The 15,827-nt window shown below is 43.0% G+C and overlaps 1 protein-coding gene across 5 annotated transcripts in view; it reads left to right on the top strand.

Moving 5' to 3' along the window:
- Positions 1–15,827, top strand: part of ADAMTS6 (ADAM metallopeptidase with thrombospondin type 1 motif 6) — a 368,722-nt gene that overhangs the window by 178,125 nt on the left and 174,770 nt on the right. For all 5 annotated transcript variants that reach the window (XM_075932396.2, XM_006117000.5, XM_075932394.2 and 2 more), the window contains one exon: positions 8,551–8,697. In XM_075932396.2, coding sequence (XP_075788511.1) covers positions 8,551–8,697 — 147 coding nt within the window. The remainder of the gene's footprint in view (positions 1–8,550; positions 8,698–15,827) is intronic.

The raw sequence follows: 15,827 nt of genomic DNA on the forward strand, positions 1-15,827 counted from the left end.
AGGTGCTGACAATATATTGCTTCTAAAAAATGAAGATGGTTATCTCTTTGAAGCGGACTCTATCTATAACGTCACATCAGTTTACAAATAATTATTCTATTAGCTGGCATAAAAATAATGTATAAATTAGTAGTTCTCAACCAGAGATCTTTAAAGGGCTGCATCAACTCATCTAGATATTTGCCTAGTTTTACAGTGGGCTGTATAAAAAGCACTATGTCAGTACAAACTAACATTTCATTCTGTTTGTACTGCTCTGCATACTATACACTGAAATGTAGGTATATTTATATTCCAATCAATTTATTTTATAATTATATGATAAAATTAGAAAGTAAACATTTTTCAGTAATAGTGTGCTGTGACTCTTATTTTTATATCATATTTTGAAAGCAAGTAATTTTTACATGAGGTGAAACTTGGGGTACATGATATAAATCATACTTCTGAAAGGGGTTCAGTAGCCTGGAAACACTTACAACCACTGATATAAACAACCATGTCAGATATGGTCAAAGGGTCTTGTTGAGCATACCACTTTAATTCAAAAGCTCTAACACAGTAGAAGAAATCCTAGTATTCTGTATTGCTGTTTTTTTGTTCAAGTTCACGTTCTTTTTTTCTAATTGGAACAGATTGATGAAGCACTCCCCTTTTTATCTTGCTCTTTGCAAATTTTTTATTCGTTCTATGAAAAGACATAATTAGAATCCTGTTTACATTTTATAATATTATTGGGTTTTGGTAATACCATGATTTTTTTCCACTTAGTCCTTAAGTAGAATTCAGGTATCCTAAATAATATTAATATGACATTTCTCTGTTATATAAAGTATGTTATATTTTTGAAGAATTCTGATTATATTGTACTGGAACATGCTCAATGTATTTTACAAGTTTACAGTGAAGAATGAAGACTACACGAAGTTTATGAAAAATAAAGTGAAATACAAACTATGATAATAAAGAGTCAACAGTTTTTACATCCAGATTGCTTAAGAGCAAAGACTAAATTAGATTAAAGATTCACTTTAGTTGTGTTGAATCTGTATCTAATTTGAAAATATCTGTTCTTTTACTGTCTTCTTCATGCTCTCCCCATAAAATGCACCAGTGGTGCTGTTCCTACATTGGAGCTTTTTGATAGCAGTACCAGTTGGAGCGTTTTTGTGCTCCCATGCCTTTGCCTCACTGCTCCTGAAGGTTTTGAAGATGAGGCTATAAAAGAGAGCATGGTGCCTTGACCACAACAGTTTTTTTGAACTTCCATAAATGCTGGATTAGATATTGTATCTGGGCCTTTAGCCCAGATTCTTAGCTTAAATAGTATCTATTACTTTTGTAAGATAGCTTTTTCTAAGTAGTTATTTGAAGTTAAGACTTTAGTTCTGCTATTAGGATCTGATGATGGATTGGAAGAAGCTGAGTATTTTAGTAGTGTGATTCTTTCCTGGAAGTCTTTCCAGTATTAGCTGCTCACACAAGATGCCTAGTCTGATGGCGGAAGGGACATTCTCTCTGGATGCTCAATCTGCAATATTTTCACTTAAGAGCACTCCTAGAAAGAGGGACAAAATAGACTTCAAGCTCTACTGCTGCTCTCCAGAATGGGTACATATCTTAATCTATGTGTGGACAAGCTTTAGCCCTTGATACTTCCAGAAAGAAGCAGCAGCAGACACTTCTGCAGAAGGGACTGTCACAGTTTTGGGGGAAAACAACAAGGAGTCCGTTAGCACCTTTGTTGTTTTTTGCTGAAACAGACTAACATGGCTACCTCTGAAATCTGTCAACAGTTTTGGGGGCAACTGCACCTTTCACCCTCCACTCCTGGTCTGCTTAAGGAATGAACCCTTAGGTCTAAGCCTATAGACATCACTACTCTCTGTGGGCCAGAATCCAGGTACCTCTTCCTTCCTTCCTCCATTCCTTCTGACTACTTGTTCTGTACTGTGATTCAAGTCCAGCACCTGTGATTTGCTTATTCTCCAAGGACTATGAGCAATGTATGCCAGTGGTTATAAGAAACTAACAGTTCTTTCAAATGAGATAACATTTATTTTACAAATAAAACAATATAGGGAAAATGCAGGAAACAATATAGGTCTTAACATATATTTAAGCTTCCTAGTAGCCTCGCATCAGTCCTGTGGAGACCCTGGCAGTTTCCAGTTCTCCTCATCCTGCAAACCTTGGCTTCCTTTGACAAAATACACTCTTTTGGAAGAAACAGAGCCTGTGATACTTGATGAATACTAACAAATGAAACCTCAACTAGAGGAGTAAACCTCTCTGGGTGAGATTGCAGGGATTACAACTGTGTGTTTGCCATGAGAAGATGCAGTATTATTTCATGAAGTAGCTGACCAAATGGCAGCTACTGTTATAGTAGAGGAGACTTTTATCACCTTCAACATTCTTGACTGTCCTTTCCAAGGAAGAAATACACTGCTAGTTTTAGATGGGCTCTGGCAGCTAGCAAAAGCAAGATGGTTCATTTCCACTTCTGTTCAGGCAGTGTTGAAAAAGGTAGTTGCCAATTACTGTGTTTTTCATTTTTTCTTCATAACCATCCAGATTCTGAACTTGCATGTGGGTGAAGTTGCAGCCCACATATTTAAGGGTGGCCTAATGTAGTCTATATATATTCTAATAAAGGAAATGAAAAAGTGGATGTTTTAGGCAAAAAAAGTATTTTAATCTGAAATAGTGGGTGTAAGAATATCAGATTAACAGACTATAATTGCACACAACTAATACTGTCTTTGGGAAAAGATGATGGTATTTGTAAAATTCATCTCAGAGTTTCCAAGAAATTAGCTAATTCCCTCATGTCTAAAGGACAGATTATTACAAAACACAATCTTAAAGTAACATTTGATTCTTCTGATGCTTCTCCTCAAAGCCATCTTTCTGAAATTGTTCACAGATTAGATCATCTGGCCTACCTTCAGAGAGAAACAATAAAATGGAGGTACTTCCCTTTAAGGAAATGGTGTGTTAAGCAGTAAAATGAGACTCTTGAAGAAGTGATAGTCACTAGGTCTGCACCCAGATATCTGTGAATGTATCAGTAATTTAGGAGAAGATGTAGGTAGCTGTGTTCAGGTATCCATGACAACAGTATCTATCCTCATTTTTCTAGCATTTATTTTTCTCGGAGATGTTTCTAGCATCAATAGCATTCCTCTGAATAAAACTGGCAGCAAAGGGGGTAACTGTTTAAGCCTCTTGTGAAGGGCAAACAGATCTCAGTGTCAATATCTGTGCTGGATCGTCATCCTCAGGTTTGACACAAGGTCCGAGTGCTGTAAAACAAATTTACTGAGCCCACATTCTGAGAGACTAAAGGTTTATAAGGATCCATTCAGCTAGTCATAGCCTTATTACATAGTTTCTATGTCAATGTATAATAGTCTGAGACTAATGGGCTTCATAATCTCAACTATATGTAACACCTTACGCCTGACTCTAAATGAAATCTCTCCAGCACTGACTGGCAAAGTATTACAAATAAAATTTAGATTGTACATCTGACACACTCACCATACCAAGGTACATGATCCAGTCTTTATCACGGGAGACTCAGAATTTCAATTATATGAAGGGAATGGCTTTCAATGCTCCAGCTTTATCAGCAGCAATCACATATCTGATGTGTTTCCAACCTGTTAGGAAGGATATTTTGACAAATTGACAGTTTGTGGCCAATGGATTTTCTAGGAAAAAAGAAATTGCACATCACGGTGCTACAGATAAAAGCAATACAAAATAATTTCTGCCTATCATCTATAAGATAATGTAGGTCTTTATGGATTATACAATGTCTATGTATTGTCTAAACAGGAAGGAAGAGTTCATTGCCTATAGCTGTGTAAAGAAGCAGTGGCATTGTGGGAGTGGTGAATTCAATACAAGATCTACTCATAGTTCTACATCTTGCAGGAAAGAAAAAACCTTCAGACCAACTGAGCAGGGACACAGCAGAACTCCACAAATGGCCTGTCTCTATGCTTCAGTGAGTCATTGCTGAGAATTCCTAATGCAGGACAAATTGCTTAAAAATAGGAAGGTCCCGCCCCAAAACTTCTGCCTCACCACACTTGTTAACAAGAAGTAAAAAAATGTAGTGTCCTTAGGCTTTCCAGCCCTTATCTCAGCTCCTAGACACTAGACTCTGATGAATACTTATGGAAAATTTTCTAATCTCAAGATATTAGCCACATAGCTAAATCAATATAAAATTCAAATTTTGCCTAATGATCATGTTGCTGCTAATCCTTTAGTAACTAAACATTTTAAGATTAATAAAAGAAGAGTGTTAAAATGGCTAATAGATTATTTATAATAGCAGCAATGTTCATATATCCGGTTTCATAGCAGTGATGTTATAGACTGCTGTATTGTAAGACTTCTCTGGCAACTTCTAAAAGATTGGGAGATCATTATTCCAGAGTTTAGTATATTCCATTTAGTTGTACATCTACTGCTCTGATTCTATGGACTGTGAAGATTCAAAATGGAATTGTCCCATGGGTATTTTATAACCTGAGCCATTGGCTGGTAAATTTTCTGTTTCAAACAAAACTCAGAGTCCAGTTTGTGGAAAGTTATGATACGCTCATGTTACTGTGAACTTCCTCCTGTGCAATTATGTCCTTTTATGGCCTGATGACTTGCAGAGCATAATCATTGGCCTTTTCAAGGCTGAAGTATCTGCAGGATTTCTATCTGGGCAGAATAAGCTTGCATCATAGCCACAACATCAGCAAGAGAGTCAGTGCTCTATGGGCCATTGTGGCTGACCTGCTATACTATATTCCGTAAAGATGAAAGTTGTGCTATATCACTATCCTGAGTTCCTATCTAAAGTAGTGACTGAATTTCTCTCTAATCAGTCAGTTAACCTGCCAGAGTTTGTAAGATCCCATGTGCATGCAGATGAAAATAGGTTGCAAAGTTTAGATGCTTTAGCTTGGGTCACCAACCTAAACCTGAGAAGGAGCCAGAATTTACCAATGCACATTGCCAAAGAGCAACAGTTCTATGTCACCAGCCCTGCTCATCTCCAACCACCATTCTCAGCACATCCTGCCCAATGGCAGCCCCACCAGTCGGTACCTCCTTCTCCTTTTCCTCCTCCCCACTGTGATCAGCTCTCTCTGTGGGAGACACTGGAGGGTGGAAGCATGGGTATGACAGGCTCAGTGGAGAGGGTCAGAAGTGGCAGGATCCTAGGGGAAAAGGGCCTAGGGCAGAGCTGGCGGTTGAACAGTGAGCACCCTCCAGCTCAGTGGAAAGTTGGCACCTGTAACTCCAGCCCTGGATTTGGTACCTATGCAAGGAGTTGCATATTAACTTCTGAAGATCCACATCTGGCTCTGGAGCCACAGATTGGCCATCCCTGCTTTAGCTCTATATAGGGCTAACCCAGGGATGGACAAGATGCCTCTCATGGGCCAGATCCAGCCCACCAACACATTGATTGGATCTGGCTCACGGACCACCCTGCCAGGACCTTCAGGCACACAACAGCTGCTATTTTAAGCATGGGCTGCCACTCTCTGCTCTGGAGAGAAGGGGAGACTTTGTGTGATCTTCCCACTCCCAGGCCAATCCTCAGTTCTATTGGCTGGAAATAACCAGCCAACAGAAACTGACTCCAACCAATCTCTCAGTTTCTGTTGGCTGGAAACAACCAGCCAATAGGAACTGAGAGATTGGCCATGGGGAAGGGAGCAGCGCAAGCCTCTCCCTGGTCCCCGAGCTGAAAGCCACGGGGAACGAGCAGCCTGCATTTTCAAGCAGTCTGGTGCTGCAGCAGTCAGGGAGCCTAGTCTGCCTTTGGGGTGCTGCAGGGCTGCTGGCTGGAAGATGCTTAGATAAGCATCTCCCAGCCACAGCCTGCCTCTGACACCCCTGTCCCTCCCCCCGGTCACCATCCAAACCCTTTGTCCCTCCCCCAGGTCACAACTCCCTTCCCGACCCTGTACTCCCTTCTACACCCTTCCTCCAGGCCAGAATCCTCTCCTGTACTCATATTCTCTCCCTGACCTTGCACTCCAATCTCCTGACCCAGGTCACCACCCAAGCCCTCTGCATCCCCTTCTCCCAGGTCACAATTCCCTTCCAGACTTTGCACCCCCTCCAAGAGTTCCTCCCCCAGGACAGAATCCTCTCCTGCACCCATACTCCCTCCCTGACTCTACACCCCAATCATCTGACCCACGTCACAACCCCCTCCTTCACCCAAACTCCCTCTCAGACTTTACACCATCTCTTACCCTGTGCGCCCTTCTGCACCCAACTGCCTTCCTAGACCCCACACTTCCTCCACAGAAAAGTACAGCCCCTGACCACTTTCCAAAATCTTGGCATGGCCCCCCACCAAAAGTTATTGCCCACCCCTGGGCTAAACAGTTCAGAAGAATCTCCAGATTTACTCATATCTTCTGGTAATAACCAAAGAAGCCAGGCAATTGCTTCTAAAGCATTAGACTGTGCATTGAGGATGGTTCCTTACTGGCATCTAGACTGTTCCTATTCCTGATGGCTACGTCTACACTGGCCCCTTCTCCGGAAGAGGCATGCTAATTTAGAACTTTGGAATAGGGAAATCCACGGGGGAATGCAAGTAGGAATAAGAGATCCTCCAGAAAAGGGCTTTATTCCGGAGGATCGCGCCAGTCTAGACGCTTTTTTCCAGCTTTTCCCCAAGCCGGAAAATAAGAGGCGGCCATGTTTATTTAAATCCCGCAGGGGATATTTAAATCCCTATTTCCCCGGAGAAGGGGCCAGTGTAGACGTAGCCGATGTGATTAGGTCCTATTCCATGAAGGCCAAGGCTACATCCATGGTATAGCTCAGATGCATTCCACTTAGCAGAACAAATATGCAATGTGGTGCATAGTCATGCTCCCCATGTATCTTGACCTTTTTCTAAGTCCTAATTACAGTATCAGACTTTTGGGAAGCAGTAGAAGAAACTAAGGTGGTCAGAGTGCTATACCCCTTTTGTAGCCTTATCCTCAGAACGTGCAGGAACACTTAAGGGAAGAAGCAAGAGGGCGTGCAAGAGTGCGCCAACAGGCAATATTATCAAAAGTTCCCACCATCAGAGCTGCCCAGTTGGTGTATCCCATGGGTGTGACTATATAGAATACATCTCAAAGAACTCCAATTATGGGTGAGTAACCTTAATTTACAGGTATTACAAAAAGCTTCAGACTGCATGCACAAATTATTTACTATGATGAATTCATTTACAGCATTTTTACAATATTTAAATGGAGCAGACAAGAGAGAAGTGATTAGGATTAGCATTACAATAAAACAGTGAAAATAAGTGTATTTTCCTCTTTCATATTTTTTTTCTTAAAAATGTAAAAAAAAGTGCTACCACTAAGAACTAAGCAAGAATAAATGCACCATGCCTGAAGGATAACTTGTTTAACATGTTTTGATTTTGCTTTGATTATTTTCTAACAGTCGGAGTAAGAAAGTTATATTTCAGAGTTATGAATATTTCATTTTTGCTAGTCATCTTTCTGTCTCTTTCTATGAGTCATGAAATTTGCTATTTCTAGTGATTCATGAAATATCAGGATCTTTTGTCGCTTGATCCAGAACTGAATATAACAAACAAATGATCTTGAAGAACATTTGCATAGAAGAAATTCCTTTATGATGTGAATATTTAAGAAAATTTGGCATACTCCAAAGACAGATGGGGGGATGCTTTTTCAAAAATTGTACAGTTAATTTTAAAAGTGTCAGTGTGTATGTTTTATTTTATTATTATGATTAATTTGTCATAACTGAATATTTCACTAATATTATATATTAAATGCCATATTTATTTCATTTTAAAGGTTAATTATGTATAAAGTTAAACATTTGTTCTTAAGTAGTCTGTTAAAGCAGAGTTCTTCTAGATTTAGTTTGTAAAATCTTTTAATTTGGTGATGATTTGGCTGATCTGCATCATGCTGGCTACCTACAGCACCAACAGTCTGTTTCAGCATCCAAGGATGGTAGAGCCCACCTCATAGCAGACTTAGAACAGAGGATCAAGGCCACTGTATAAATGGAGCATAGTAGTAGTAGTTAGGCTGCCTAAGTTCTATTCTGGGTTGTCATTGACTCACTGTGTGTTCTTGACAATATTAACCAGCCTCTCTCTGTATTTCTGTTTACTGATCAGAGTGCAAGACCAGGTACTGACCAGCAGTTCTTTCTTGGACTAAACTCCCAAATAAAGATTGAACTGTAGGAGTCCCTTTTGTTTAATCTCACAGGCCTATTGTGAGACTTATCAAATCATTGTGCTATATTATGTTATCTTTGTGTAAAACAACAAAATTGCATAGTATTCTGAGGTTATAGAGTTTAGTGTTATTTAATCATGCATATCTTGTTTCAGTCCTCCTACATGAATGGAATGTGGCCTTCCAGTTCCAAACTATTTTTGTGGAAGTCAAAAAGTGCTATGACAGTTGTCTAGTACCTTAGGAAAGTAATGGAACATTTGTTTTCTTCTGTTTTGGACAGTTTTGGTATGAACCATGATGGAATTGGAAATTCTTGTGGGACCAAAGGTCATGAAGCAGCAAAACTTATGGCAGCTCATATTACAGCAAACACCAACCCCTTCTCCTGGTCAGCCTGTAGTCGGGACTACATTACCAGCTTTTTAGAGTAAGTAATCTCTGGAGAGAATAGTGAATTGCTCCAAAATTTTATGCTTATTGGGATAAATAAATGATGAGACATAGTTATTTACACTAATTTATATCTATAGGATGAATAAATATAAGGTGAATTACTTCCAACTTTTATGTCAAAGGTAATTTCTTTGTGTTATGAAAAGTGTTTTCTCTTCACGTTCCTTTTTTTTAAACTGTTCTGGTTATAGTCTGCAGGTCATATTTAAATATTTCATTAAAATTATGGCTGGGGAATAGAGATGAGAGGGCTTTTTTAAGGTTCGTGATGCAATTTACAATAGCCCCAAGGCTGTTGGTAATGGAAGTGGCCACCAATGAAACATTCCAGAGCCTTGTGATCCTAGAGCACAAGATAATCAGGCCAAACCCGCTCAGACATTCTGTGTATGGGGAGCCAGGAGCAGGAAGTGTAAAGTTACATATACACCGATTCTTCAAGAACTGGAGATTCCTCTTGTAGGAAACAAGAGTGGGGGCAGAAGAGTGGCTCTTAATTACCTTTCTGCTCCACTGATCTTGGGACCGACCTAAGCACCGAAAAAACATCCTGAAGAGGGGGTTGAGGATCTGTCCTTTGTGACAAAGCTTAACCTTGTGCGTCCTGTGCTTTCATGCCGATTACTTGCCTCAGAGGCTTATAGCAGCCCTCAGTTTAGACACCAACTTGCTTTGTTGAGCTACTCTCATCATTAGCTAGCATGGGGAAAGGAAGGGAAACCAGATTTCATAGTCATTGTGGCCCCTCCCAGTGGTCTAGGTCAGGATAAACTCTTGTGCCAAAACCAGTTTCTTCCTAGTACTGCAATGAGCTGGGGTAGGAGGAGAAACCTGGGCCCTCCCTCTATTCTGGCTTCCATTCCAGAGACTCTGTAATAGCAGCCGCCTATAATGTTTTTGGTAACAGCTGTATGACAGCTACAAATCTGTGGACCATTTCCCCACAGCCTTCCTTGTTCCTTTTTTTACTGGAAGTTCTTCCTCCTGGTATCTGCTTATTCTTTCTTCTCCCAGACTTTCCACCACGCTTTCTCTCATCAGCTCCTTCCTCACACAGTGAGCTGTTGAGAAGCTTTTTTTTAATCCGTCTCAACTAGTTCTTGATTGGCCCCAGGTGTTCTGATTAATCTGATTCACTTGTCTCCAGAAACCACTTAATTGGCTCCAGGTAGTTCAATTGGCCTGGTTGCCCTGATTGATTCTAGCAGGTTCCTGCTGTTTTGGGATTAGCCCTTGCTAGTTTACCCTGGGAACAGGGACCTATATAATCTAGGGCAGTGGTCCCCAACCAGTAGAATGGGATCTACCAATAGATCTTGGAGCCTCTGGCAAGTGATCCTGACTGGTTTGGCTGGGAGGCTTCAAGTGCCGGCACTTCAGCTGCTCTCCCACTGCCCAGAGCCTCAGAGCTGCCCCTGGGAGCCTCCTGCTTGTTGTGCAGAGTGCGGGGAGACAGAGGCAGGGGGCATTCATGTCACTTGTCCCCCTCCCCTGTACCTAATCTTCACACCAGCTATGTCTACACTCGTGGCTTCTTGAGCGAGTAATATGCAAATCAGGCTAAGCGTGGAATATCACCGAGCCTCATTTGCATACCTAATGAGCCACCATTTTTTTCAGAAGAGGATCTTGCGCAAGAAGGAGCATCTACACTGTCCCTTCTTGCACAAGAAAAACCCCTTGCGCAATGCCGTTCTTCCTGAAAAGTAATAGGTGTTTTTCTTGCTCAAGAAGGGGCAGTGTAGACAACTCCTTCTTGCACAAGAGCCTCTTCTGAAAAAAATGGTGGCTCATTAGGTATGCAAATGAGGCTCGGCGATATTCCATGCTTAGCCTCATTTGCATATTACTTGCGCAAGAAGCCGCAAGTGTAGACATAGCCAGAGTGAGGAGGATGGGGCCTCAGCAAAGGGGCAGGGAAGTGGTATTTGGGTATGAGGTAGATCCTGGACTGACTTAAATTCAAAAAGTGATCTTGTGTTTTAAAAGGTTGGAAATCACTGATCTAGGCCTTATGTATTTCCCGTCTGTCATTGTCCTGTACCCGTCTGGTCTGACCCTGTCACAACATGTCTAGGACTCATAGTTCTTGGAAAGTGTGGTGGGGGGTATTGATCATTGTATCAGTATAGACATGGCTCAACAAACAGTGTAATCTACTCGCCCGTGGTGAGTAGATTACACCCGGAAAAGCCGGCGCAGAGCGATCTGCGCATGCGCAGAGCACAGAATCCAAGTACTGTAAAATAAATAAAGAACTGGCTAAAAGAGAGAGAGAACAGTTTATGCTGAAAAGTGAACTATCAGACTGAAGGAAGGTGGCTAGTGGAGTTGGTCAAGGGTCAGTCGGGATCAATCTAACATTTTTATTAATGGGTTTGGCACAAGAAGTAGGAATGTGCTAATGAAACTTACTAGTGATAGAAAGTTGGGAGTAATCACCAATACAGAGGATAATTAGAATATTATACAGAAAGAACTGCATCACCTTGAAGGGATAACAGAAAAGGGATGAAATTCAATAGTACAAAGTTCAAAGTTGTGCACTTAAGATCTAATAATAGGAAATTCTTTTACTAGTTGGTGGCTTATCAGTTGGAAGTAACATAAGAGGAGGGAGACCCGGTTGTATAGATTGATCATAGGATGACTCTGAGCCAACAATGTGATGTGCTTGTGAAAAAGGATATTTCAGTTATGTTATGTATCAAGTGAGGCATTTCCACTAGAGAAAGACATGTATTAATGCTACTGTACAAGTAAACTGATACAACCTCATTTGGAATACTATGTACAATTCTGGTCATTCATTTTCAAGAAAGATTAATTCAAACTGGAACAGGTATAGAGAAGAACTAATAGGATGACTGGGGAACGAATGGCCTATTTTATGGGAGCAAATTGTTAGAAGGTAGCTTGGTTAGCTAGCAAAAAGAAGGGTGCTCTCTATAAATGCATCAGGATGATTAAATCAAAGGAAAATATTGGTACAAGAACACATGGGTATAAACTGGCCATGAGCAAATTCAGGCTGAAATTTGGCGGAAGGCTTCTAACCATCAGCCCTGCTAATGGGGAAGGGGAGGTGAGGAGGAGAGATGGGAGAGAGGAGGCACAAATGAGGGCAGTTGTAGTCCCAGGGCCCAATGCTCTGGGCTGCCATCACTGCTACCATCGCAGCAGCAGCACCCGTAGCCCCAGGCCCTTTAAAAATTGCCACCGGAGCCCTGCGTGGTACTGTCTGGGTGGCACTGAGGGTGGGCTACTCCTAGCCCCACCTCTTCCACCTGATGCCCCAGCCCTTCTGGAAGCAGAGCTGAGGCCTCCTACCCCTGTATGTCCCAGGGCCCAGCAAAGTCTGTCACCAGCCCTGCTAATTACCAGAGGAATCAAATTCTGGAATAGCCTCTCATAGGTGTCCTGGTGGCAAATAACATAATTAATTTTGAGAGAGCTGGACAAATTTAGGAGTGTGATTATATGATAGGGTTGTTTGTGATGGTTGGAGTAGGCTTAGCAGCCCCAGGGCTCACTTCCTGGTTTATATATTGAGTTCCTAAATACTCTTGTTTCAGCCTTTACTCAGCCACCTGCAAGGGTTAGGAAGAGATTCTTCCCTTGCTTCTACCTGCAATGTATTCTGGGGTGTTTGTTTTTGGTCTCTTTCCTCTGAAGCATCAGGGATGGCCATGGCTGGAGAGTGGACACTGGATGTATTGGGCCAGTGTTCTGAAATAGCCCTGCTTGGCTACCTGGCTCTAGCTCACATGCTCTGGGTAAGTGATAAGTACCAAATGTCAGTTCAGGAAGGAATTTTGTAACTAGTAACTGACCTTGTATTTTTTTGGTTCGTTTTCTTATTTTTCCCTTCTTCTGCAACATGTTAATGCAAGTCACTCCCAGGGTTACCTGGTATAGATCACTTAGTCTTTTCTCTATATTAAATGGGCCCTTTAGAATTGGTGCACCTCAGTTTTTCCTATTCTCTGCCTGTGGGCTGTACTGCTTTCATTTGATTTTGGTTGTTGGGGTTAGTGTGTGGGTGTTGGGTAATGTTGGTGGTCTATGCTATTTAGGAGACCAGACTGGATGATCTGGTGGTCTCATCAGACCTTGAAATATAAGACTCTTGACTCTTTTAGGGTGCAATAGGAGTTCTCTGTCAACCCTGTGTCAGAGAACAGATTGACAATGAATAGGACACCCAGACAGGAAAACATCCCTTAGCATGGCTTTTAAAGCTTGTCTTCTGAGTGATTGTCCCTATACATATTCCACTTACAGTATGCATGTGTCCATATGCCCAAGAGGACAGTCTTTTGGCCCACTTTGTCAGTTGTGTGTGTGCATGCATGCTCAGTGTCTTTGTGCCAGAGGCCAAGAGCAGAAAGGGTGGAGCTGGTTAATTACACCTCAGTTCCTTCTCACCACAGAGAAATTAGATAAAAAAACTCTTGCTGGAAAGTTGCAATGTAATATCACTTTATCTCTTAGAATCCAAAATGATAACACCCAAGCCCAGGAGACATACAAGAAGGCTGCTCTCTAAAACAGAAAGGCACAACTCAGCTTGCCCAGCTCTAGACTGGCTATGCCCTGACAGACTGATCACAAGCAGGATCAGGAAACCACTTACAAACCAAATCTGCAGCCTTCAATTCCAACATAATTTTCAAATTAACCACAATCACATCACACGTTACTAAATCATGCTGAGTACCATACCATGATATTACAGGACTTTCTTCAGGTCTAGCACCTGCATTACCATGTATCTTGCTAGCATCCCTAAGTCTCAGTTGAATACTGACAAATATATAGCTGAAATAAGTCTGGCTTGTTAGTATTGTTGAAATAAGTATTAGAATTATACAAAGATGTTTAGTATTTTAGACTTTATGGAATGCTTGCAAATTGTTGCATGCATTAATTTCTCTTATAACATCTGTAGCTCATATTATAAGGTATTTGAATAATCGTCTTGTAAGCCTCTGTAAATCACCAGAGACACATTAGCTCATTTAAACTGCTGATCTGCTACAGAATGTTTTCTGTCTTGTCTAAGAAGAAAGGTCCATTTACCTACCCCGCTAGGTGAACTATAATAAAATATTAAAGAGGACAAAAGATTTTGTTATTTACATTCCTCCCCTCCATATCGCACAAGGCAGTATCAACCGTTCTAAAGATGGTATGACACCTACCATTATAGGCAGCAGCAACAGTGGGGGCTTGACCAACCCCAGGCCAGATAGCGCCCTCGGAGAAGGAGAACCCAAACCAATCAAGCACCTGCTGCGTCTACAAACAAGCAGCAAGTTTAACTTCATTGTCAAGGGCTCCAAACCACTCTCCACAGAGAAATGTCATGGTCAACTACTCTTCCATTATCGTCCCAGGCCATTCTATCATCAGTGGGCCGTGATTACTTCTGACCGTTGGGTTTTAGAGATCGTCTCTTCTGGACTCACCATCCCCTTCATGTCCATACCTCCCACAACTCCACCTACCCCGTTCCTCTTCAGGGACCTCTCCCACAAGGCTCTCCTCCAACAAGAGCTCAGTTGGCTTCTGTCTATTGGAGCAGTAGAGAGAGTACCAAGTGAATTTCCTCATCCAGAAAAAGACGGGAGGATGGAGACCCATACTTGACCTTCGGAAGTTAAATCGATACTTAAGGAAGCAACGTTTCAGGATGGTGACCCTTGCTTCTATAATTCCATCATTGGACAGTGGAGATTGGTTCATAGTCCTCGACCTCCAAGACGCCTATTTTCATATTACAATCCACCTGGCTCATAGGTGTTTTCTTGGATTTATAGTAGGGGAGGAGCATTTCCAGTATTAGGTGCTACCCTTCAGTCTGTCGGCAGCACCCAGAGTGTTTTCAAAGATTTTGGCAGTAGTAGCAGCACACTTGCGATGGCAGGGAGTCGTAATTTTTCCTTACTTAGACGACTGCCTAATAAAAGGGTGTTCCTTTGTAGAAGCTCAAAACACGACAGGGAAGGTGTGACGGCGGGACTTACCCCCGCACTCCCAGCCTCGGGAGCCGAGGCCCCGCGCCCCGCGCGGACGATCAGCTGGCGCCGGGAGTCCGGCGCGGCGACACAGGCTGCAGAGCCGGGTGAAACCGGCACGGGCAGCGCAGAGGCGCCGGGCGGCCCGGGGGATAGCCAGTGGGCGCCAGGACCCGGGAGTCCGGGGATGGCCCAAGGAGGGGCAGGGACCGGTGGGACGCCGAGTGGGCAATTCAAAAGGGCGGAGGGAGGGGCAGGAGAGGGGGGAGGCCAGGGGAGAGCAGGGGCAATTCTGCTCTCAGCCTCCTCCGCAGGACCCCAGAGGAACCCCGCCGGAGGCAGTGCCGCGCCAAAAGCCTGAGGAGAGGCAACCAACGCAGGCGGCAGGCCCACAGAGGAGGAAGACGGAGTGGAGAGACCCAGTGGCGGCGACGGTCAACTGACGGACAGTAGGGATCGGCGGCCTGGGGATCTGGGCTATGACCGAAGCGGCCAGCGGGGCCGGCGACTGCAGTGGGAGTTGACCGCAGAGAGTGGACCGTGGGAACGGAGAGGTAGAGGCTGGGAGCAGGGGCGGCCCGAGACCATACGGGGCAAGGGCCCACAAACTGGGGGTGCCCCGTGACCCCTGAAGGACAACCCGGTTACAGAAGGCAAGACAAACCTTACACACTCCATACCTAATGATAAACGAGCAGAAGTCCACAACTACCCCTTCGCAAACTCTGGATTTCATAGGCGCACACATCAACTCAGTATCAGCGCGCTCGTATTTACCAATGCAAAGGTTCCAGGTGATTCAGGATCTCATAACTATATTTGATACCAGCCCTACCATTGCAGTACTTATCTGTCTTCAGTTAATAGGACACATGGCGTCCACGACCTACATCATGCCAGGTTGCATTGCCATTGCCTTCAACATTGGCTGCCACCAGTATACAGCCCCACAAAACATCAGATCACCAGCTTGGTTTTTCCTACTCCCAGGGTGTGAGCTTCCCTCCACTGGTGGACAAATCCGCACAACCTTTCGGCCTGAGTTCCCTTCCACCAACCCCTCTCCCCCCTTCCAGCCACATCA

This window comes from Pelodiscus sinensis, chromosome 6 (genome assembly GCF_052426305.1).
Source record: "Pelodiscus sinensis isolate ZL-2025 chromosome 6, ASM5242630v1, whole genome shotgun sequence".
In the NCBI taxonomy this organism is placed as follows: domain Eukaryota; kingdom Metazoa; phylum Chordata; order Testudines; family Trionychidae; genus Pelodiscus; species Pelodiscus sinensis.